Raw genomic sequence first — 23,079 nt, 5'->3', positions numbered from 1 at the left:
ATGAGATGATGCCAAATGAGGTTTGAGGTCTCTTATAATTATACAAGTCATTGTGGGTAAATTGTGGGTAAAGAGACATGTCCATTAGGCTTCATGAGCCTACATGATAATGAAGTTGACCTTGACAATTTGCACATGTGTGGCCGTAAATTCAAAAACAAATTTCTGCTTGTCCAAATTTTATGATCTTTAGGTCAATTTTGGTCCTCTTAAAAAGAGCAATTCAATCCAATCATCATCTCCATCAAATGAGTTGTCCAAAGTGAAATTTGGCCCTAGTTGCAAATTTTAGCACTCCCTCTCAACTAGGGAGAATTCCACTTGCCAATCCATCATCATCTATCATCATGCCATCCTGTCGTCATGTACCATCTTTGTATCTCATCTCTACTCTACTGAACACTAATATAGATAATGAAGAAGAATCAATTGAGAGTGAGTCACAAGACCTGACCACTCTCCATTGACAAAAGTCATTCTAGGGGTAGAACCCCAATTAGAGTTGATCCCAGATCAAGTTGTTGAACACAATGCATCCGAGACATAGGGAGTATCCCATATCAAGTTGTTGAACACAATGCATCCTAGACATAGGGAGTACAGTTGTACACAATGCGTCCATCTATAGTACACGATGCGTCCATCTATAGTGTTATGGTCCTTATCCACTTTTCCCAATCATTGGTCAAATGGGAGGCACTTCCCATGAATCCTGGACTACATGGGTAGGATGTATGTTGGGGCATCCGCAGGAGAAGGTGAACCACTCATCCTGTTCCTATGCCATAGGAGAAGGTGAAACACTCATCCTATGCATATATCAACAATTGTAGGGGAAGGTGAACCACTCAGCCTACACATGTGTCATCAATCGTAGGGGAAGGTGAACCACTCACCCTACACAAATGTCAACCATCATGGGGTATCATACGAGAATGTGAACCAATCACCCTATACAAAGCGCACCTATAGGGGAAGGTGAACCACTCACCCTATGGTCACTCATAGCTCCAAGAGGTACCCCAAGCCCCCCGGAGCTCCAAGAGCTCAATGTCCAACAAAAACGGAACCCTCAAGGGAGGGTCCTTCCACGACTCCAAGTCTCTCTCAGAAGGCTAAGAATTTGACCTTCCCCAAATGCTTCGTGAGAATGTCAGCAATTTACTCATCAACCTTGATGTGTTGAAGCCTTATTGCTCCCCATTGTACCATATCCTGAATAAATTGGTACCTGATATCGATGTGCTTAGAGCAGTCATGGAACACGAGATTCTCTGCAAGGCGAATCCCACTTTGGTTGTCACAATAGATCACGGTGTATCCAGCATGTGCTCAAATAGCTGAAAAGCTTCCTCAACCAAATAGCTTTACAACAGGTCATACCAGCTACAATGAATTCGGCCTTGGCAGTGTTTAGAGCAACCGAATTCTGCTTCCTACTTATCCAATAAATCGAAGTAGACCCCAATGAGAAGCAACATCCTGTCGTGCTCTTTCCATCCACCACACTGCCAGCCCAGTCAGCATCAATATATCCATGTAGCCTCAAATTCCCAGCAATGTATCTCAGCCCATAGTTGATTGTGCCACAAAGATATCTTAAGAGATTCTTAGCAGCAATCCAATGTATGTGATGAGGCTCAACCATAAATTGACTCAAAGTATTCACAGCAAAGCATATGTCCGGACTGGATTTTACCAAGAACATCAAGGCCCCACAAGTGGTCAATACTCGGAAGGGTTGGCAATTCAGGCCTAGCAGCACTTCCACATAACTTCTTGAAGTTGAGTTCCATCGGAGTAGACACAAATTTGCAATCCACCATCCCACATCTCTCTAGTAGCTTCACAATGTATTTTCCTTGAGAAAGGAAAATCTCGCTTGGTTTTTGCCAGACCTCCAGGGCTAGGAAAGAGTGCATCAGTCCTAGGTCCTTCATCTCGAACTTAGAAGTCAATTGCTTGTTGCATTGATAAATGAGAGAGTCTGCACCAACCAAAATGAGAACATCAACATAAAGGACCAAAATGAGAGGCATGTCCTTGTCAACCTTGAAGTATAGGTTTGGATCAGCATAGCTCCTCGTAAATCCCAGCTTCATAAGATAATTGACAATCCTCTCATGCCAAGGCTTGCTTCAACCCATAGAGGGATTTCTTCAACCTACATACATGTGTCCTTTGATCTTGTACTTCGAACCCCTGAGTTTGTTCCAAGTAGACTTCCTCCTTAAGCAAGCCATGCAAGAAAGCAATCTTAACGTCCATTTGATGTAGGCTCCATCCTTGGGTGGCACAGAGAGCAATAATAGATCGAATAGTGGTATATCAAGCAACTGGTGCAAATATCTTGTCATAGTCCACTCCTTCCTTTTGAGAGAAGCCTCAAGCAATGAACCTGGCCTTATATTTTTCAGCACTCACATCAACTCCATGCTTAATTTTGTAAAACCATTTAGAGGTGACCACAAACTTGTCCTTGTGTCTAGGCAACACGTCCCATACATCATTCTTCATGCTTGATTTACATTCTTCATTCATCACATTCTTCCATACTTGGTGCTTTACGGCTTCTTCGAACATGCATGGTTCAACTTGAACGATAGTACTCATAGCAGCCAAGTACCCTTGAAACCTATTCAGCTTCTTACTTTCACAAAATGTCCCTCTTGGAGCGAAATGTCTTTCAGCATCTTTGAGAGTACCTTTGAGCCATAAAGGTCGTTTCCTTGAGGTAAAGGGATCACCAGGAGGTGGATCAATAGGATCCATCGGACCATCAACATCAAGCATAGGCTCATATGTCAAAGGTTCATCTTGTTTTTCTAAAGCATCATCATTGTCCTTCCTTGGAATGGGGAGATCTCTGGCTTTCCCAAGGGTAGCATCTTCATCAAAGGTGACATCATGACTTACTTCCACATCTCTTTGACTAGGCACATAGATTTTATATGCTTTCAAATTTTCAATGTAGCCAACCAATATACCCTTCTTCCCAGAAGCTTCCAACATGTTCCTTTTCTCTTTAGGTGCATGAAAATACACGGGACAACCAAATATTCTAAAATGAGAAACATCAAGTTTCTTACCAATGAATACTTCCTCGAGTTTCTTGAAATCCAATGCTTGATGCGGACTCCTATTTTGAACATATACAACAATGTTGGTAGCTTCTCCCCATAAGAACTTTGGTAGACCCTAATCATGGAGCATAGCATAGGTGGCTTCCATGATTGTTCAATTCTTCCTTTCAGCAACGCCATCTTGCTCAGGAGTGGATGGAACAGTTGTCTCCCTCTTAATGCCAGCCTCTTTGCAATATCCTTGAATTCATTTGATTCATATTCGGTTCCATTGTCAGTCCTCAATATCTTTATCTTCTTCCCTGTTTGATTTTCCACCAAGGCTTTGAAAGAACAGAACCATTTGAACACTTCATCCTTTTTTTTAAGAAATAGATCCATGTTATGCTTGAGAAGTCATCCACAAAGATTGCATAATATAAGTATCCTCCCAATGATGTTATAAGCAACATACTAGATAGGTCAGAGTGGACCAATTGGAGAATATCGATGGTCTTGCTTTCACTAGAAGGGAATGGTCCCTTTGTAAGTTTCCTAGTTGCACAACCCTGAAAAACACCTTCATGGTTCATATTGAACTCGAGCATACTTGTGACCATCTTCCTTGCCCTAAGTAAGGCTTTGTAATGTAGGTGGGTGAATCTCTGTTGCCATAGCTCAGATTGAAGAGAAGTATCATTGGCCAAAGCTCCCAAAGGACTTCCTCCAACTTGATAGAGACCATCAACCCTAAATCCAAGAGTAAATGCATCTTTAGGGTTTCTTTTCCAAATACGTACCTTTCCATCAATGAATGCTACCTTGAAGCCTTTATCTTCCATCGCAGAAATAGACACCAAGTTCTTCTTCAAATCAGGCACATACAATACTTCTTGTAGATGAATGGTTTGACCTTGATTCAAGTGAAGAGTGACAGTACCTATCCCTTTCACAAGGTAGGTGGCATTATCTCCAAGTATGATCTTCAAATTAGTCTTCTTTTCAACCAAATTTGAGAGGGCCTCCTTGTACCCAGTGAAGTGCCTTGAGGCTCCACTATCAATCAACCAATGATCCAAAGTATCTGGAGGAGAGGCAGTAGATAGAGCGGAGATAAGATAAAATTCATCTTGTTTTTCTACAACATTACTTTCATCATACCTAGTATTTCTCATCCTTTTGGGAGGTCAACCATTTCCATTTCGAGTAGCGGCAACAATACTATTTCCTTTGTTGTTGAACCTATTGTTTCTTTGATTGCCATTGCCTTTGAAATTGTTGTTGTTGTTATTGTCATCATCCCTTGGAGAATTATTCTTGTGAGGAGACTCTCTAGCATAGTGGCACATACAACACTTCTTGTAAATGAATGGTTTGACCTCAATTTAAGTGAAGAGTTACAGTACCTATCCCTTTTCAGGGTAGGTAGCATTATCTCCAAGTATGATCTTCAAATTAGTCTTTTTTTCAACCAAATTTGAGAGGGCCTCCTTGTACCCAGTGAAGTGCCTTGAGGCTCCACTATCAATCAACCAATGATCCAAAGTATCCGAAGGAGAGGCAATAGATAGAGCAGAGATAAGATAAAATTCATCTTGTTTTTCTACAACATTACTTTCATCATACCTGGTATTTCTCGTCCTTTTGGAAGGTCAACCATTTCTATTTCGAGTAGCAGGAGCACTCCTATTTCCTTTGTTGTTGAACCTATTGTTCCTTTGATTGCCCTTGCCTTTGAAATTCTTGTTGTTGTTGTTGTTATTGTCGTCATCCCTTGGAGAATTCTTCTTGTGAGGACACTCTCTAGCATCGTGGTCTAACTTGTTGCAATTGTAGCACCTTCCTTTTCTTCCTTCTTTGAATCCCTTCTTGAATCCTTGACCCTGTCTTCTTGGACCAGCATTAGTCTTCCTCTTTGCATGAGCAGAGAAAGTAGTAGGTTCATTTCAATTGGAGGGCTTGTCTCTCTCCATCATCCTAGTCTCCTCTTAAGTGCTTCTAACCAATAACTCATTGAAACCAAGTATCTTGTCATTGTTGAGAATGGTGGTGACAAATACATCCCATGGTCTTGGAAGACCTCCAAGAGCAATGAACGAGAGCTCCTTGTCAGAAACAACTTCTCCAATAGATAGCAAGTCATTCTTGATTTGTGTTATTCATATGAAGTAAGATTGAATAGACTCCACTTTATCCATCTTGATATCCTTCAACTTGTTTTTAAGAAAGAAAATTTGATTTGCATTGTTCACTTTGAACATCCCAACCAGCTTATCATATATCTCCTTAGAAGTTCCAAAATCAGAAATATAGGCAACCAAATGCTTTTGAATAGAGTCGATCAAAATTTTCTTTGCTTTGACCTCAACTTTTTTATACTTCGTCTTAGCAGCAACCAATGCATTTGAAGGAGGCTCCACCACTTTTCCCTTCACATAGTCCAATACTTCATGCTCCTCCAAAGTCAAGTCCAAATTCATCTTCCATGCATGATAGTCAAATTTGTCATTGAGCTTGTCCTCGGTCTTGAAGTAAGATGTAGAAGCCATTGAAACTTGTCCAATAAATCTCTTTTGGTGATTGCTTTTCTCTCTCTTGCTTGGGTTTTGTCTTCACCTAGGCTCTGATACCATGTTAACTTTAGTTAACAATGGTATGTTTTATGCTTAGCACAATTACTTCAATGTCCTTTAGCAACCCAATGACAATTTGTAATTTAGTTTTCCAATAGAAATCACATTAACCATAAATCACATTCACAGTAATTGTAGATAGAACATGAACAATAGAATGCAGAAGACAAGCCAAGACAAGAGAACACAAAATTTGGGGGATGCCAGGGAGAAACCCCAAGATGGGCAAAACCCTTTCATCAATTCTTCTTATTATTATATCAAATGTTCAACAGAGAGAGAGAGAAAGAATACAAAAGTCAAAATTGACTTGCCAAATCAAAGTCAAAATAGCCATGACAAATCTGCAGCCAAATTTTGCCCTAACGAGAAAGTCAAAGATAGTCAATGCAGCAATAAAACATCCTCTTTGGACCTCGGTCAAAGGCAATCAAACTCACCCTTTAGAAGCGGTCAAAATTAGCCCAAAACAGTGACAAAATCAACAGTCAAACTTGGTCAAATTCTATACTTCTAGCTACAGTCAAACCTGCAATTTATCTTTGCGGTCAAAGTGCCCAGATCACCTCGATTTCTATGCCAAATAGTAAGGCCTACCCAAACAAAAAACTACCCAATAGATCGAACTCAAATTCTACCTAGAAAGTCAAAGTCAACGTTGGTCAACGCTGGTCAAACTTGCAACAGATGTCTGAAATTTTCATCCCTGTAATATGTCCTTAAATTCGTCCTTCTTGCCACACGTGTGAGAGAAAAGAATGTCCAATGAGTTGTACGAACCAATCAGATGAGGAAAGAGAAGAATGTGTGAGATGAGATGATGCCAAATGAGGTTTGAGGTCTCTTATATTTATACAAGTCGTTGAGGGTGAAGAGACATGTCCATTGGACTTCATGAGCCTACATGATGATGAAGCCGACCTTGACAATTTGCACATGTGCGGGCAGAAATTCAAAAACACATTTTTGCTTGTCCAATTTGATGCCTTTAGGTCAATTTTGGTCCTCTCGAAAAGAGGAATTCAATACAATCATCATCTTGTTGGAAATACAGAGAGGGGGGGTGAATCAATGTTTCTTTTCAATTGTTATTTTTACTAGTTAAGATCACTTATAATTAGAAGACAAAATGAACAATGATAGAATAATAATTTTATTAATCAGAAACGACGAGGACTCGAAGCCTCTTTACAATGAATGAATTAAGTACAATAATAATTAGGGCTCCAGCCCTAGATGAAGACGCTAATCTCCAATCCAACAAGCTCCAACTTGTACTTTGCCAAGTACCAACTTGGACTTCGTGAGGCTCCAACCTCTAGAGCTCCAACCCTCTCCTTCTCACTGGTACATGCTCCAAACGGGTCTTCTTGAGTACTCCTATCCTCTAGGGCTCCAACCCACAGCTTCAATTCTTCAAGATAAGTTTAATGGTTCTTTAAGGCTCCCAATATATTCTACAACGAGCCCTGACAAAGTCTTCACGTTCGTCTTCAACAATGCCCTCACTTAATCTCCAAATCACTTCATCAATGACAACTTTATCTTCTTAGAAGTTGTCACCAAGACTCTTCATTTCACCCAAACAAAATCTCCAAGGTCACATTATGAGGGCTTCATCATGATCTCCAAGAATCTTCAATAAGTTACTCAAAGGTCTTGTTCAAACCCAAGTTTATCACTGTAGGTCTGCAATAAGATCTCCACAGAAATTTCTCCACAAGACCAAGCTTCAATGGGCCTTCACCATGTTACTTGGGAGCGGGGAGCGGGAGCAACCATTTTCAGAAGCTCTCGGTTTGGGAGCGAATCCCGGAGCAATTTTTAAAAAATATATATATATATATATATATTATATTTTTTAATTTTTGATACATATATGTCAACAAAAACATGTAGAATGATGAATTAGATATAAAAAACATAAAAAAAGCATAGATTGAACCATATAACAACAATCATCTAGAAGTTATAATCTTCATCAACCACGTCCGCAAGTTAGTAACATAGTAACATACAACATATTGAGTCTCATGATTCATCAATCTTAAAGTTTCAAGCTTTCAAAATTCAATATATAACATTTATCATCATTGATCACCAAAGTTGTACTTGTAAGCTAAGTGTAACCATTACAACAAATAATATCTAACATGAAATGAAATGTTATAAAATGAAATGAAATGAAACAACTTTCAACTTTCATGAAGCATCATATTCATAATTCATTACTAATGAGTTATAATTGCCAACTTCAAACTTAAATTGTCATATATTGTTTAAAAAAATATCATAATAAATATGAAAGAGTCAATAGTTATAAAAGCTACTAGAAAAGAGAAGTAAATCTATTATCTATTTCTTATGCTTGGGCCTCTTGCCACCACGAGAAATGTCTAATTTTTTAGTCTTGTTGCAAAATCAGGATCTTTGTCATTAATATCACCCTTCAAGCATTAATATCCAGAGGTATCTTTGTCATTACCTTTGTATCTGTATGGGGATCTTTGTCATTAATATCACCCTCTAAGCATTAACATAAGATAGAAAAAGCATAGCATGTCAAGTCAAGATTTTGTTTGAGTGATGCGTACATTTTTAGAAGGGTCATGATAGAGGAGTTCGACAACCAATGTCACTAACATCAAGGTACATAGAGGGATTGGTACTCTTGATTAAATACAAGTTCCATACCCTAATACATGACAAAATTCAATGGAAACATTGCAATCCCCCAATCCTGAAATCCTGAAAAACTGATAAGTCTACTGGATTTTGAATGAAATCTAAAATTCTACTTTCTCCATATGAAATCCAATGAGGACGAAACCACTCTCAAACATCCTGAGTCATTTCATGGTAATGTTAAAAATTTAAGTAAAAGGATGAAAATGAAAATTAAAGAAAATGTCACTTTTACTTTAAGAATTTAACATTACCATGAATAGCATATCAATACTAGGGCCTAGACTTGATCATTAAGCTGCCCCACTCAAAAACTATTTGTTTCTTTCAAAAAAAATTGCATTTCGAACATTACTACAAAAAAAAAAAATGCAAAAAAGGCAAAACGCTCCCGAAAAGGCAGGGAGCGAATTTTTTTTAGGGAGCGCGCTCCCGACCCGCTCCCAAGTCGCTCCCGCCCAGAGCGCGGATTGGGAGCGGGTGCGAGGGGGGGGGGGGCGCTCCCCCACAACTATGGGCCTTCATAAGTGATTATCATAGGTCCAAGGTACTGAGCTAGTGACCGTAAATGTGACTTTCAAGAGCTGTGAATCCCATCAAGTTTCAAAGATCCCCTATCAATAGAGAACATGTGCCTTACAAATAAGAAACATCCCACTTTCATAGCAACAATTCTCAGAAAAATGTGCGGTCATAAGAATTTATCACGTGCCATGATAATAACCAACCACTGTGATTTGATAATTGCATAATGTGCTTCTGAGATTACAAACAGGATATAAAACGCAAAACGAAACACCATTTTTAAATTAAACAAAAAAATCTATAAACCCTTCATTAGACTGTAACTTTGGTCTTCCACAGGTAGTCTACCCACAACAGATTTATGCCTCGGATTCACAGTCAGAAGTTGAGTAGCTTCACAACAATTCCAACGAGAGACCAACCCAGAATTCTTCTATTTTCTGCCTGTTGTTCCAGATTATCATCGATCCATAAGTGCCTTCCTAGTGAGTTCACGAGATGTGAATTGTTTTCAAGTGTTCCTCGCTTATTCCTTTTCTGCTCTGCATATATATGTTTTTCGGATCTGCTTTTCTGATTTCCTATTGCCATGTATATATATGAATATCAAAGGTGATGGTTGGCATATAGGGGAGCCGACATTAAAGGCGCTGAGGTCGACATGAAAGTTGTGGTTTTTTTATTAATTTGTGATGTATATTTTAATGGTTTAGTTTAATATTTATAATTCGTATGATGTAGTGTGTAGGTAATGATTCTATAGTATATGGTGTTTGTGACTTAGTAACTTAGAGTTAGGGTATGGTTAATATTTTTAATCTATGTGATCTAGTGTATAGGTATATGGTGTTTGTAACTTTGGATCCCCCTTTTTTTATTATTATTATTTTTATGTCAAATGAATAGGTATTATGAAATATAAGAGTTAGGGTTTAGGAAAAGAAACAAGATTTTAGGTTTTTACTATTTTATAAGACTTAGGGTTTTTAAGGATTAGGAATAAAAAGGTTAAGACAAGGGTTAGGGTTTCTTGGGTTTCATTATTATATAGCTAGGGTTTTCTCTAGGGATAGAGTTTTCTCCATGTACACCTAGGGTTTTAGTATTGCATTACGACTAGGGTTTCATGGGCAATTATCAAGGCTAGGGCATCATGTTGATTTAAGTGATTCTAGGGTTAGGGTATCATGGACATATGCACATAGGAATTTCTCCTAGGGTTTGCATAAAGAGAGTCTTCCATTCCTAGGGTTTGCATAAAGAGAGTCTTCCATGAGGTTAGGACAACATCACAAAAAGGGTTATTCATGCATCACAAGAGTTAGGACATTTGCCATCTCCAACAATGCCATATTGACATCAATGACAACTTTGACCAACAATCTCCCCCTTTGTCATTGATGGCAATATTCTTGCCCTTTCAACATTCTCTCCCCCTTTGACATCAATGGAAAATGGGGTGTCCAAGTACTCCCCCTATCAAGTTGCTTCTTGACATGTTGCTCCATCATATTTTCTTCATCAATGATAGTTCTCCATGATAGATATGTTGCTCCCTGTCATCATGCTCCCTCTTGTTATGTTGCTCTTTGCAACTCCCTCTGTCATTATGCTTTTTCTCCCCCTAAGCCTTTGCATGTCTTCATGGAAATGGATGAGGTAGATGATTAACCAACTTCCCCTGCTTGCATAAACTCCTCTAGCTCTTCTTTTTGCTCAAGATAAGAAAGATTATTGCCTTGTGATTAGGTGGAAGACATCTTCAACAATGGATGTGTAATGAAGACACAATATCATGCTTTTCTTCAATGGAATTACTCTCAGAGATGATCTATCAAGTGATGATTGTCCATGTGTGACTCATTAAGGGTTTCATAGGGCTCTTCACGGATAGCTTTCGCAAGAATAATCACAAAATTCACCTAACAGTATGCATGGTCTCCTTTTTGGTAGAATTTTATCGTCAAAACTTGGAATATCACATATGCCAAAGATGTACTCATTAGATCAGCAACATGAGTTGATGTCTTGAGTGTTCAAGAGGCTTTCTGATCCAATTTGCTTTCTTCTCCAAACTTGTGTGACTTTCTTTTCTTGCTTGGTAGTCATGTTTTTAGCTTGGTTAGGAACCTAAGTCAAGTTACAATCACAAGCCATATGTCCAATGTTATGACATTTGAAGCATTCCATCTTGTTCATGAATGAGGAATCATGACTTCTTCTTGCAAAGTTGCTTCTAGGGAGTTGATGTGGACCATTATATTTGTCCTTGTGGTATGCCCTACAATCCTTTGCCATATGCCCAAAATTTGTACAAGAATAGCAATAACCAAAAAATATACTTTGGTACCTAGAGGATGGAGATTGCCTTGATGTACTTCTAAAGTCATTCTGTCTTGGGATCCTTTGATCAAATTTATTGCCTCTTGCATTCTTGACACCATCTGCATATCTTCTTGGAGTAGGGTTTCTTCCAATGTCATCTTGACTCTTCTCCTTGCTTTTGTTGGAATTGGGGGCATCAATATTTCTTCCAAGCTTCTCCACATCCTTGTTGTTTGAAGCATTAGGGTTTGCATCATTTCTGTTTGAGGGTTCACCTGCATAACCAAGACCTAATTTATCAAGAGGAGATCTTTGATGACTTAGGATGTCATCTAGGGTTTGAGAGCTCTTTAGACTCTTGTTCAGATGATCAACTTCTTTCTTTAGGAGATCAATTTCTTCTTTCATCATCTTGCATTCTTCATCCTTTTTTGCTAGATGGTTCTCCATTTCTTCCTTCATTCTCGTTGCTTCACATAATTGGGCCTTAAGTGAGGTGATTTCTGATTTTAATTTGGTGATATCTTCATCCTTTTCTTCTAGTTGGCATGTCATGGCATTTCTTTCCTTTTCTGCTTCATCAATGTGTCCTTCCAGAACGGCCAAAGCTTCCATCACTCTTTCAGCTCCTTGTGCTTGTTTCTTTGCCCCTTCCAACTAAGATTTAAGGGAGGAGACATCTTCCTTGTATTGACCAATTTTCGCTTCTAGTTTGTTCAAGTCCTTGTGACTTTGTTCAAGATGGCTTGACAAAGTGTCTTCCCTTTTCTTTGATTTATCCAATTGATTTGTCATGGATATGATTTCTTCATGATGCCTTTTCTTGTTTTGATGAAATTCCTCGTTAAGCTTGGTGAGCTCCTCATCTTTTTCTTGTACTTGAAGCTTGAAAATATCAACTTCCTTCCTTGTCTTGTTAAGGTCATGGTCACCATCTTGCGCTTGCTTCTTGAGCTCCTCATTTTCCCTTTTCAAACTACTTATCTCTTCTAGGGCAGCTACAAGTTTTGCCTTGAGATCTTCTTCATTTTTCTTCATCTTCTAGGTCTTCCTTGGTCTTGATGTCTTCAATCTTCTTTTTAGCTTCCTTAATGGGTTTTGGATTTCCTTCTTGCTTTCCATCATCTTCTTGATTAGAGATCATAGTCAATGCTCCTTTTGAGTGAATATCTTGAAGTTTTTCCCACATACCTTTTGTTGATGAACATTTTTCCACTTTGGACTTTATAGGATCTAGTAGCCCACTCAAGATTGCTTTTATCGCTCTTGTATTATATTCCTTGGATTCTTCTTCCATCATGCTTTCAGTAATCACTAATTCCCAAACTTCAAAACCTTGAGCCATTAAAAAATTCTTCATTCTCGCCTTCCATATATCAAAGTTTCCATTGAACAATGGAGCTTTCCCAATTTGATTATCCACTGAGGAGGCGACATCTTCGACGGGTTTGCAAACCTTATTCTTTGGCTTTGCCATTTGTGTTATAACGATCTACCTTCAAGCTTGTTAGGCTTTGAATGAAGGTACCAACTCTGATTCCAATTGTTGTAAATACTAAGGGGGGGTGAATCAGTATTTCTTTTCAATTGTTATTTTTACTAGTTAAGATCACTTATAATTAGAACACAAAATGAACAATGATAGAATAATAATTTTATTAATCAGGAATGACGAGGACTCCAATCCTCTTTACAATGAATTAAATATAATAATTAGGGCTCTAGCCCTAGATGAAGACACCAATCTCCAATCCACCAAGCTCCAACCTGTACTTTGCCAAGCACCGACTTGGACTTCGAAAGCTCCAACCTCTAGGGCTGCAACCCTATCTTCCAAGGCTCCAACCTTGTCCCTATGAGGCTCCAACCCTTTCACTAGTACAAGCTCCAGCCTGGTCTTCTTGAGGACTCCTATCCTTTAGGGCTCCAACCCACAGCTTCAATTCTTCAAGATAAGTTTAATGGTTCTTTAAGGCTCCCAATATCTTCTGCAACGAGCCCTGATAAAGTCTTCACGTTCGTCTTCAACAATGCCCTCACTTAATCTCCAAATCACTTCATCAATGACAACTTTGTGTTCTCGAAAGTTGTCACCACAACTCTTCATTTCACCCAAACAAAATCTCCAAGGTCACATTATGAGGGCTTCATCATGATCTCCAAGAATCTTCAATTAGTTACTCACAGGTCTTGTTCAAACCCAAGTTTATCACTGTAGGTATGCAATAAGATCTCCACAGAAATTTCTCCACAAGATCGAGCTTCAATGAGCCTTCGTAAGTGATTATCACAAGTCTAAGGTACTGAGCTAGTGATCGTAAATGTGACTTTCAAGAGTTGCGAATCCCGTCAAGTTTCAGAGATCCCTTGTCAACAGAGAACATGTGCCTTAGAAATAAGAAACAGCCCACTGTCATAGCAACAATTCTCAGAAAAATGTGCAGTCACAAGAATTTATCACGTGCCATGATAATAACCAACCACTATGATTTGATAATTGCATAACGTGCTTCTGAGATTACAAACAGGATATAAAACCCAAAACAAAACACCCTTTTTAAATTAAACAAAAAATTCTATAAACCCTTCACTAGACTGTAACTTCGTTCTTCCACAGGTAGTCTACCCACAACAAATTTATGCCTCGGATTCACAGTCAGAAGCTGAGTAGCTTCACAACAATTCCAACAAGAGACTAACCCAGAATTCTTCTATTTTCAACCTATTGTTCCAGATTATCACCGATCCGTAAGTGCGTTCCTTGTGAGTTCACGAGATGTGAACTGTTTTCAAGTGTTCCTTGCTTATTCTTTTCCTGCTCTGCGTATATATGTTTTCTGGATCTGCTTTTCGGATTTCATATTGCCATGTATATATATGAATATCAAAGATGACAGCTGGCATATAGGGGAGCCAACATTAAAGGAGCTAAAGCCGACAAGAAAGTTGTGGTTTTTTTTATTAATTTGTGATGTATATTTTAATGGTTTAGTTTAATATTTGTAATTCGTATGATGTAGTGTGTAGGTAATGATTATATAGTATATGGTGTTTGTGAATCAGTAACTTAGAGTTAGGGTATGGTTAATATTTTAAAAATTTTAATCTATATGATCTACTATATAGGTATATGGTGTTTGTAACTTTGAATTCCCCTTTTTTTATTATTATTATTTTTATGTCAAATGAATAGGTATTATGAAATATAAGAGTTAGGGTTTAGGAAAAGAAACAAGATTTTAGGCTTTTACTCTTTTATAAGACTTAGGGTTTTTAAGGATTAGGAATAAAAAGGTTAAGACAAGGGTTAGGGTTTCTTAAAAAATTAAGGTTTCTTGGGTTTCATTATTATATAGCAAGGGTTTACTCCTAGGGATAGAGTTTGCTCCATGTACATCTAGGGTTTTAGTATTGCATTACGCTTAGGGTTTCATGGGCAATTAGCAAGGCTAGGGCATCATGTTGACTTAAGTGTTTCTAGGGTTAGGTTATCATGGACATATGCACATAGGAATTTCTCCTAGGGTTTGCATAAAGAGAGTCTTCCATCCCAAGGTTTGCATAAAGAGAGTATTCCATGAGGTTAGGGCAACATCACAAAAAGGGTTATTCATGCATCACAAGAGTTAGGACATTTGCCATCTCCAACAATGCCATATTGACATCAATGACAACTTTGACCAACACATCTCCATCAAATGAGTTGTCCAAGGTGGAATTTGGCCCTAGTTGCCAATTTTAAGTACCTCTATCTTACTTGTTCATAGTATCATACATAAGGCAAGGTACCATCACATGCATCGCATCCTCATTTTCTCCTGGTTTGCAAAGTAAGCATAGACATTCTTCTATGTTTATATTTTTCCATCTCCCTATGTCAACTGCTAGGTGATGCGAACCTAAATTGATAAAGTAAATGTTTTCTATGCATAGTGATTTTCTCTTGGAGGTACTATTGTTCTATATAAGTAATCATTGGGTTATCTCATGAGGATAGAATCTCATTTTCTCCCAAAGTTCTTTCCACATTTTCTATATTACCCCCTTCTATACCAAGTCTCCAATGGCCAATGGTTCGTCTGACAAATCATTTTCTTCAATTCACCCTTTTTTAATCCATTTCAACCCATCATGGTGCACTACAAACCCCTCTCTTGAGATGCCATCTTTTCTTGCATCAATGAGCTATTCCTATCGACATGCTTTAATTTGATGATATATGTAATCAATTGGCACAATGCTTCTCCCTCTAAAGGCAACACACATGCTTTTAATAATATCGCAAAGTAAGGGGTTTGTATTTTAACTCCAGGTTCCTCTAATAAGAACCATTTCTAAACTCTTTCTACTTTCTTCCAAATGCTTTTGGAGAGGCTTAAACCCCAAATAGGACAACCATACAAAATCATTATTTATGGCAAGGTTTTGGAGAGTAACTTTATCAATTTCCAACTCCATTGCTGAATTTTTCAGTGTTTACTCTACATAGAATAGAGAGCCTTCGTGCCCACGATTACCTATTTCTCCAGCCAAGAGTTCCAATTATAACTACAATAAAATTCAAGGTCCACAGCTCAAATACTTGTAAGAATGAAACACTTCCAATTTGTCACCATTAAATGTTTTCATTTCAAAGTAGTTGCACGATTTGTTTAGCACATCAAGATGTCTATAGAGCCTGTCTTTATGCCTTACCAATGACACCACTTCATCTACATAAATCTAAAAGAGCAAAGCACAATCTGCAATGTGTATTTCTCCTTCCCCGTTCTTCTTAATCCAATCTTCTAACTAATCAATAAATATGACAAATAATGTTGGAGAGAGGGGGCATCCTTGTTTCCTGCTTCCAATTTTTTCATTTATCGATACACCCAATTCTGCAATAACCTTTTTCATATAAGTTAAAAATAGATTATCTCCACCCAAGTGGAATTCCTACTTTCTCCATTCTTTCCCAAAGTTTTATTCAATGTACTCTGTTTGAGGCTTTAGCAAAATCAACAAAGCAAAAATAAATACTATTACCTTTCCCTCACACTTTCTCAAAAACAACTTAAAAGCTACCACGAGATCAATGGTTGAATGTTTAGGCCAAAACCAATTTGAGAAGGGGCCCTAAAATTGTTTTCTTCTGCCCGCTTACTTATTTCCTCTCTAAAATGGTGCCAAATGGCTTGGCAAAGAAGCTACTAACAGTGATTGTTATATAATTTCTCATATTATTTATATCACCGCCTTTATGAATAGGTATCACTTTGCCAATGTGCCATTCTACAGGAAACTTGTGCCACATGCCTTGATTGGATAGGTCCTCGAGAAATGCATGAAAAGGTGGACCTTCCCATTTGACCATTTCAAATATTAAACCATGACGACCATGAGCCTTTCCATTCGCAATATGCTTAACTCCCACCTATATATCGTCTTTTGAAATAGCCTCTATTTTTTTCCCTAAGAAATCCATGTTTGAATCCTTTCCCTTAATGTCTTTCTCATATAGTTCACATAAATACGCAATGATTTCTTCCTCATCCATCTCACCTAACTAAGAGATTTGTGAATGAATTTGTTTCCAACAACAACAAAAAATCATGGTGTAAAAGTATCAATTAGCTCTCTTTTTTCTTTTTGAGAAAAACTCTTTTTCCCTGTACAGAAATTTTTATTCATTCATCTAATGTCTCCTCGTCTAGAGTAGAACTTAATAGTCTTTTTTTTTATTGGTTTGCATTCTTCATCATGCATTACAACGTCTCTAACTAGGCTTTCTCTTATGATCTTGAAAGAATTCATCTTTCCTTTATACAAAATATTTTTGTTAAAACCCTGATCATTTTTTGAAACAGATAGGTCATGTGTCATTCTTGATTGCTCTTTCTACCAGTTGGGAAAATGCATGCTCATTTTATGAGTTTAGTCTGTATATAGGGTTTTGTCCACCAGAGTTTGGTTTAGCGGCAACCTGGGGCAGTTGTTTGTGACAATCACCGGAATTCAATCCCAATGGACATACTCCTCCCCTGAATGAGGTTTGCAGGAAGTGACAAATGATTATATTGAGCAGGTTATTGTATGGCACAAGCAAGGTACCCATGAAACCAATTCTTCGTTTAAATGTGTGAGGATGGGTTAAGCTTATTTCCAAATTTACAATTCATTAAAAAACATGTTCCCATTTTAAAAACCTAGAATAGAGTTTTGGCAAATATTTTATATTTCCCATTCAAAATGCCAACAAATTCAATTCCGTTTAGCAAAGCACAAAAAATCATGATTAAGATCCTTAAAACCGGGATGTTGAGAATAATTATGCCAATATTACCCTTGTGTTTACTTACAAGAAGCAGCCTGAATCTCTTACCTATTAGGATTATATAGCTTTTGACTCTAGATTGGCTCAACTCAAGCAGGGGCACTAGTACAGAGTGAAAATGTTATTTATTACTGTTTTGATTTAAAATACAGAATTAGGCACATTGAAATTACCAAATCATTAATGACGTTTAGGAAAACAGATTATAGGGTCTACAACATCGTATAGCGTGTGATAAAAATTATGAAAAGAACGCTAATGTGCTCATATAAGTAAGAAAAATGTACATTGAAGCGAAGCCCAATCCAGCCTTGCCTCAATCCTCTCAGCCTTCCGACATTGGACCCAACTACATATTCTGAAATACAAAAACGCAGTGCAGTCAAACCCATTTGATGGTACTGAAAGAAAGACCAGATGAAAAAGGGACCAAGAAGCCGTTGATACCTCTTGACAAGTGTAGCGAGCGGTGTATGACAATTATATAAAAAATTGCAGCGTATGTTAGTAGCAGGGCCAGCTCCAGTTGCCTCCACAGAGATCGTTTAGCTGCCATTTCTTAGATGAAAACGAGAAATGATGAAACTTGATCAAGGTGCACACTTTGGAAGCGCCATTTTGTTGAAACTTAGATGAGTAGCCGGGCTTGTAAACGCATTTTCAAACAAAATAGTTCAGTTATTTAAATGTAATAGTTATTTGGTTGTCCTAATTCACACCCTTGCCCTTCTGTCTACACAGGTAAGTAAGAGAGTCAAGTGTTAAAACCGAGTGTCAGGTAGCAGGTATGAGACTTTCTTCCGCGCGAGCATATTTATGTCGATTTTAATATTCCTAGAATGATCAAGTTATTTTCTCTTAATAATTGCAATGGTTAAGTGGGTCTAATGATTAAGTTATTTTCTCTTAATAAATAGCCATGGTTAAGTGGGTCTAATTGTTTTTGGAGAAGAAAAAAAACGCTCTCCGTTTTCTTTTTTTATAAGAAATGCATCACAGTGAAAATTGACACTCAAATACAACAAGGCCATGCTCACAAGAAGATGTGCCTCAACATCCTAAATTCAACGTAGGATAGACAATCCCTTATGGTGGTCTTCTATAAGGTTATACTCGTAAAGTATGTGCATTCTTATAAGTTTTAATAGTCATATTGTCAAGGGTATTTTGTAATTTTAACAAAGCAGTTTTATATATTAATTTGATATTTAATTTAGCAATGATGTTAAAATTATATTATTATTATTATTATTATAATACAATGATTGATAATTTGTTTGGTAATTTATTTTTCATCTTTTACATTGCATTTAGAAGCGCTCTCCAACCAGTATAAAAGAGATGTTGCAAAGTTATGTTATGTAAACATATTGATTTGATCAAATTACATAACCATAAAAATAAAATACATTAAAAATATATTAAAAAAAAAAAATATTAATTAAAACATTTTGACTACGTGAAATTACATAAAAATAAAATAAAATTAATAAAAATTATAATTATTAATAATTAAACCAGACTAAATCCATCTTAATTCTGAATCTACCAAGCGCCGAAAAGGATCAAATCTCTTGAGGTGCAAACCTCTTTTAGAGTGAAAAGGTATTTGATCCCTCTAAATGCTTGGTAGATCTGGAATTAAGATGGATCTAGTATATATATAAGTGTGTTTAACATTGGAATAGTTTTTCTTTTCTTTTCTTTTCTTTTGTTTTCTTTTCTTTTCTTTCCTTTCCTCTTTTTCTTCTTTTTGAAGGCGGTACAAACCTATCATAATTAAGTGTTCAATCAATAACATGGATAATTACCATTCGCTACTATCTACACATGTAGGTTGATTGATCATTGTTATTTAAGGAAAACAACGCCCCTTGAAATAACTTATCGATGATGCATAAGGGGGGAAATTTTCACTCTTACAAGATGTCTATGAAACTTGGGTGATTCACCTATTTCCTTATTTCCAAGAAAAATAAGCTCTTATTTAATCAAAAATAGCTTTAAGCCTTACTCCAAGACCAAAAAGATAGTATCAACCAAGATAGTATTTGCAAGAAAGCCAATATTCCTTATGGACATCATTGAGGTTACTCAAGTGGGATCGTGTGCTTTTTAGTAGTATTTAGCCTTAACCCCAAACATGAGACCAGATATTATCCCATTTATAGTTTAACTCTCTTGCACATGGAGTACATTTTAAAATAGCTTCTCTAACTATCATTGTCATTTCCTTTTAATTATTAATTTTGTTGCACATAACCCTAATGGGGGTGTTATCTCAGATAAAAAAGTTGCATGGAAGTGTGTGTCATCCTCACACTTGTCTCCTCGTGACAGTGCTACAACTGGTAGTTAATAGGTGTGTGCTAGATTTGTGGTGGGATCGTTGTTTTAAATCAATGGTTATGGTGATGGACTGGTTCAGATACGAGTTTAGTGTGAAAGGAGGCGAGTTCATCTCCTCATCCTACATTACCGGTTTCTTCATGATGGAGTTTCATTTCGATTTTCACTTTCAGAGGTGGCATTTCTGGATCTTCTCTTATCTGGAATGTGTCGGGTTCCTGGTGAGCTCCAGTATTGTAGCAATAATGCTACAACTCCTGGGGCTTCCTGTCTCTCATTTTATCAACCCGGTAGTTCGTACAAACTTGGAAGCGACGGTGCTATATGCACAAGTACTAGCTCTTGTCGCAGCTGTCACTTGGTCAGCTGGCACAAGTCCGCTAGGGCTCAAGCCAACTTCTATAGGCTCTCAGAAGAAGCTTGCTAATTGATGGACGAAAGCTAATCTCAAAGGAAAGCTATTCTACTTGACAAAAATGAACTGAAAGCAAATCAAAGCATGTAAACCTAGGAAACCCTAATTTAACTAGTCTTACCTCTACAATGCATGGAATGTAAATGCAACTTCTACCAATGCTGTCACTACCTCTGATAAATGAAAATGCATCATTCTAAACTACTTGCATCATGAAAGTTATGTTTTTGTATTTTCTTTTAAGTGTGTGTGGGATGATGGTGATCTTGAGCTAACTAGGGTTTGGTTGTGCAGATGGGATGGAGAAGGAAGGAAAGCGTGGGATAGGTTGGGGAGGCTAGGAGAGGTCCCTAGGGATCCTTAGCACCCATCCACAGCCTCGCATTCAGATGCTCAGCAACCGAGAGAGTGGCCTCCTACAGGATGGCTGTGGAGAATCCTACAGGATACTCTGTTTTCTACAGGATGTCTATAAATGGCTACAGGATGACCTACCGTGAGTGTTTGGAGTGATGGAGGGATGATGAAATGGTAGAGGGAGATGTGTAAGGTAGGGATGAGGCTGGTGATGGCTTTAGAAGTGAAAGATTAGGATGGGAAGTGAGTGTAGGGAGGAGGATGGAAGGTGAAGGGTTATGTCAACGAAAGGCTAGAGAATGGAAACACGTGAGGAATGAAAGACTTGGTGAGGTAACAGAGCGGAGCAGGGGTCAAAGAGATGTCTGCATGCGTGATCAAGATGGAGGACAAAGTGATGGAACGAGAGAGAGAGAGCAGTGTAAGTGAAACAAATGATTATGACTGTTACTTAACCAAAAATGCATCAACCTAAACTACTTGTGCTTGTAAATTCGATGAGCAACGATCTAAATGTGAAAGAGAACGTGCATGAAGCTGTGGTAAGGAAGTGTGGTGCAGGTGTGAATCATGTAGAAGCATCTAACTTAACGTGTCTGTGTTGGCAGCAATCATGGAATCAAGAAATGCGTATTTTTGGTGGTTAATCATGGACTTCACTCCAATCCCAGATGAGACGGCAGTGAGCCTTAACAACCTTTTTGTTGGAGCTCCAATCGATTATATCTATCCTCTGCTACACTAAGCAAATGGAAACAAATTCACTATAAGCAATCTCCTATCTAACTCATGAAGAAGACCAACTCAACAACCTGTAATTCGAATTGCATGTGTAAATGGAAAGCTCACAGTGCTGAAATGAAATGGAAACAACACTACAGCAGAGGGGATCTATGGCTCTCAGATTGGGCCCTAACCTGAGAGCTATAGTCTCCTTAAGAAAAACTCAGAACTAGATCACAAACTGCCTTCTTTATTCATAACTGATATCATGCCAAATTGGCTTACAAAAAGGAACGAAAACTGAACTGTGCTCCAAAATTACAATAGCAATACGAGAGTTTCAACAACCTATCTAAGGCTAAAGCCTTCATACTTATACAAAAACGATGATCCAACAAGTGTCCTACATTTTAGGAGCTTGGCTGTCCAACTAGAGTTTAACTGCTGATCCTGTAGGATGGACATAATTGTTGTTCCTGTAGAGCAGTTTATAACTGTTGTTCCTGTAGAACAGCTGGCCGTTTTTTAAGCTCGGAGGGGAGATGGATTAGAGCTCGGAGTTCTTGATGGGAATCACGAGGGATGTCCCTAGAACCGTGGACATCCTCTCCCAAAACCCGCAATGCCACCTCGTTGTCTCCTTAACTCCTTTTTCGTTGTCTTTTGCTCCCTTTTAATGCCAAAACCTGGAATCAAAATGCATCAGTCACGTAGAGAGAGTGCCTACCCTTCTTCCTACAAACAACATGAATAAACTAAGAAATGCATGCATAAGCAATAAAAAATGAATGGTTTGAGCAAGAAGAATAGGCCAAAATGAGCCCAAATTGTACCAAAATTGGGGCTCATCATCACCCCCCAGCTGAACCATTTGCTCATCCTTGAGCAACTTAGTCAAGATCCTCATCCTTCATGGCTTGCACTGCTCCCCTTACATCCCAAGCTTCTGTGGTGATGTCTTCTTGGTCGGTATGAAACCCTGCTGCATTTTCCACTTTTTCCCATTGTGCCTGGTCATCCTTTTTTGTACTTCCTTCGACCAATCCTAGCAGCAATGGAGGGCTGAGTTTAAGGCCAATCCAGTTGGCCTGAAGTCTTTGCATGGACCTCTTGTAGAGGTCTACTCTTGCCGATGCTTCCCTCATTCTGGTCGGGGTATGGTACTCCCGAATCTTCAAACTATGTGCCAAGGCATGCCACCTACGTGCACAAGCCTGGGCAGCAGTTTCCCCCAATAATTTGTCCATGTCCTCAAAGTGGGCTATTGCTTGAGCTTGCTGGTCCATAAATTTCAAGGAAGCTGTAGGATCATTGGATAACTGCTGGCGGGCTGAGATGAGGGCAACCGGATCCTCTGGTTCTGCCCGAATGTACAGTGGCTCCCTCACTTCTCGGCGCATGACCGATTTTTCTTCAGTGGCCCTCTGATCCTCATGATTCAGCCACGAAGCAAATGCCATCAACTGTAGATCGCCCAAGGCGATATTGGGATCCCAAGAGACTTCGTTGGGCAAGACCAGATTGTGGATGTAGAATTCTGCTAGCTTGGCTTTGTCCTCTGCTGAGCTAGTACTGCATATTTCAGCGAATTGCTGTGGGTTATGGATCTGCTCAATACCTCTTTGTGCTAGTGTGTTTATCTGGAACTGTAGCCACTGATCCTTCAGGTATAACCCATAAGACTTTGCA

The 23,079-nt window shown here is 38.3% G+C and overlaps 1 protein-coding gene across 3 annotated transcripts in view; it reads right to left on the bottom strand.

Annotated features, from left to right (window-relative positions):
* The window catches only part of LOC149223599 (MBOAT (membrane bound O-acyl transferase) family protein), a 344,393-nt gene extending 326,039 nt beyond the window's left edge, over positions 1-18,354 (bottom strand). The window contains exons 1-2 of one of the 3 annotated variants that reach the window (XR_016249480.1): positions 17,994-18,352; positions 17,834-17,904 (exon numbers count right to left, since the gene is read on the bottom strand). Coding sequence is in view for 2 of the 3 variants with exons in the window: in XM_089385884.1 (XP_089242010.1) it covers positions 17,834-17,904; positions 17,994-18,102 (180 nt within the window). In the remaining variant the exon portion in view is untranslated. Of the gene's footprint in view, positions 1-17,833; positions 17,905-17,993 lie in introns of all 3 variants that reach the window. The other 2 variants (XM_089385884.1, XM_089385885.1) reach the window with 2 other exon arrangements.
* Between the last annotated feature and the right edge of the window lie 4,725 nt (positions 18,355-23,079).

This window comes from Pinus tabuliformis, chromosome Q (genome assembly GCF_031772625.1).
Source record: "Pinus tabuliformis cultivar Carrire ecotype Pingquan chromosome Q, CPIR1, whole genome shotgun sequence".
NCBI lineage: Eukaryota > Viridiplantae > Streptophyta > Pinopsida > Pinales > Pinaceae > Pinus > Pinus tabuliformis.
The sequence above is the reverse complement of the archived record's forward strand: the minus strand, read 5'-3'. Positions and strand labels throughout refer to the sequence as shown.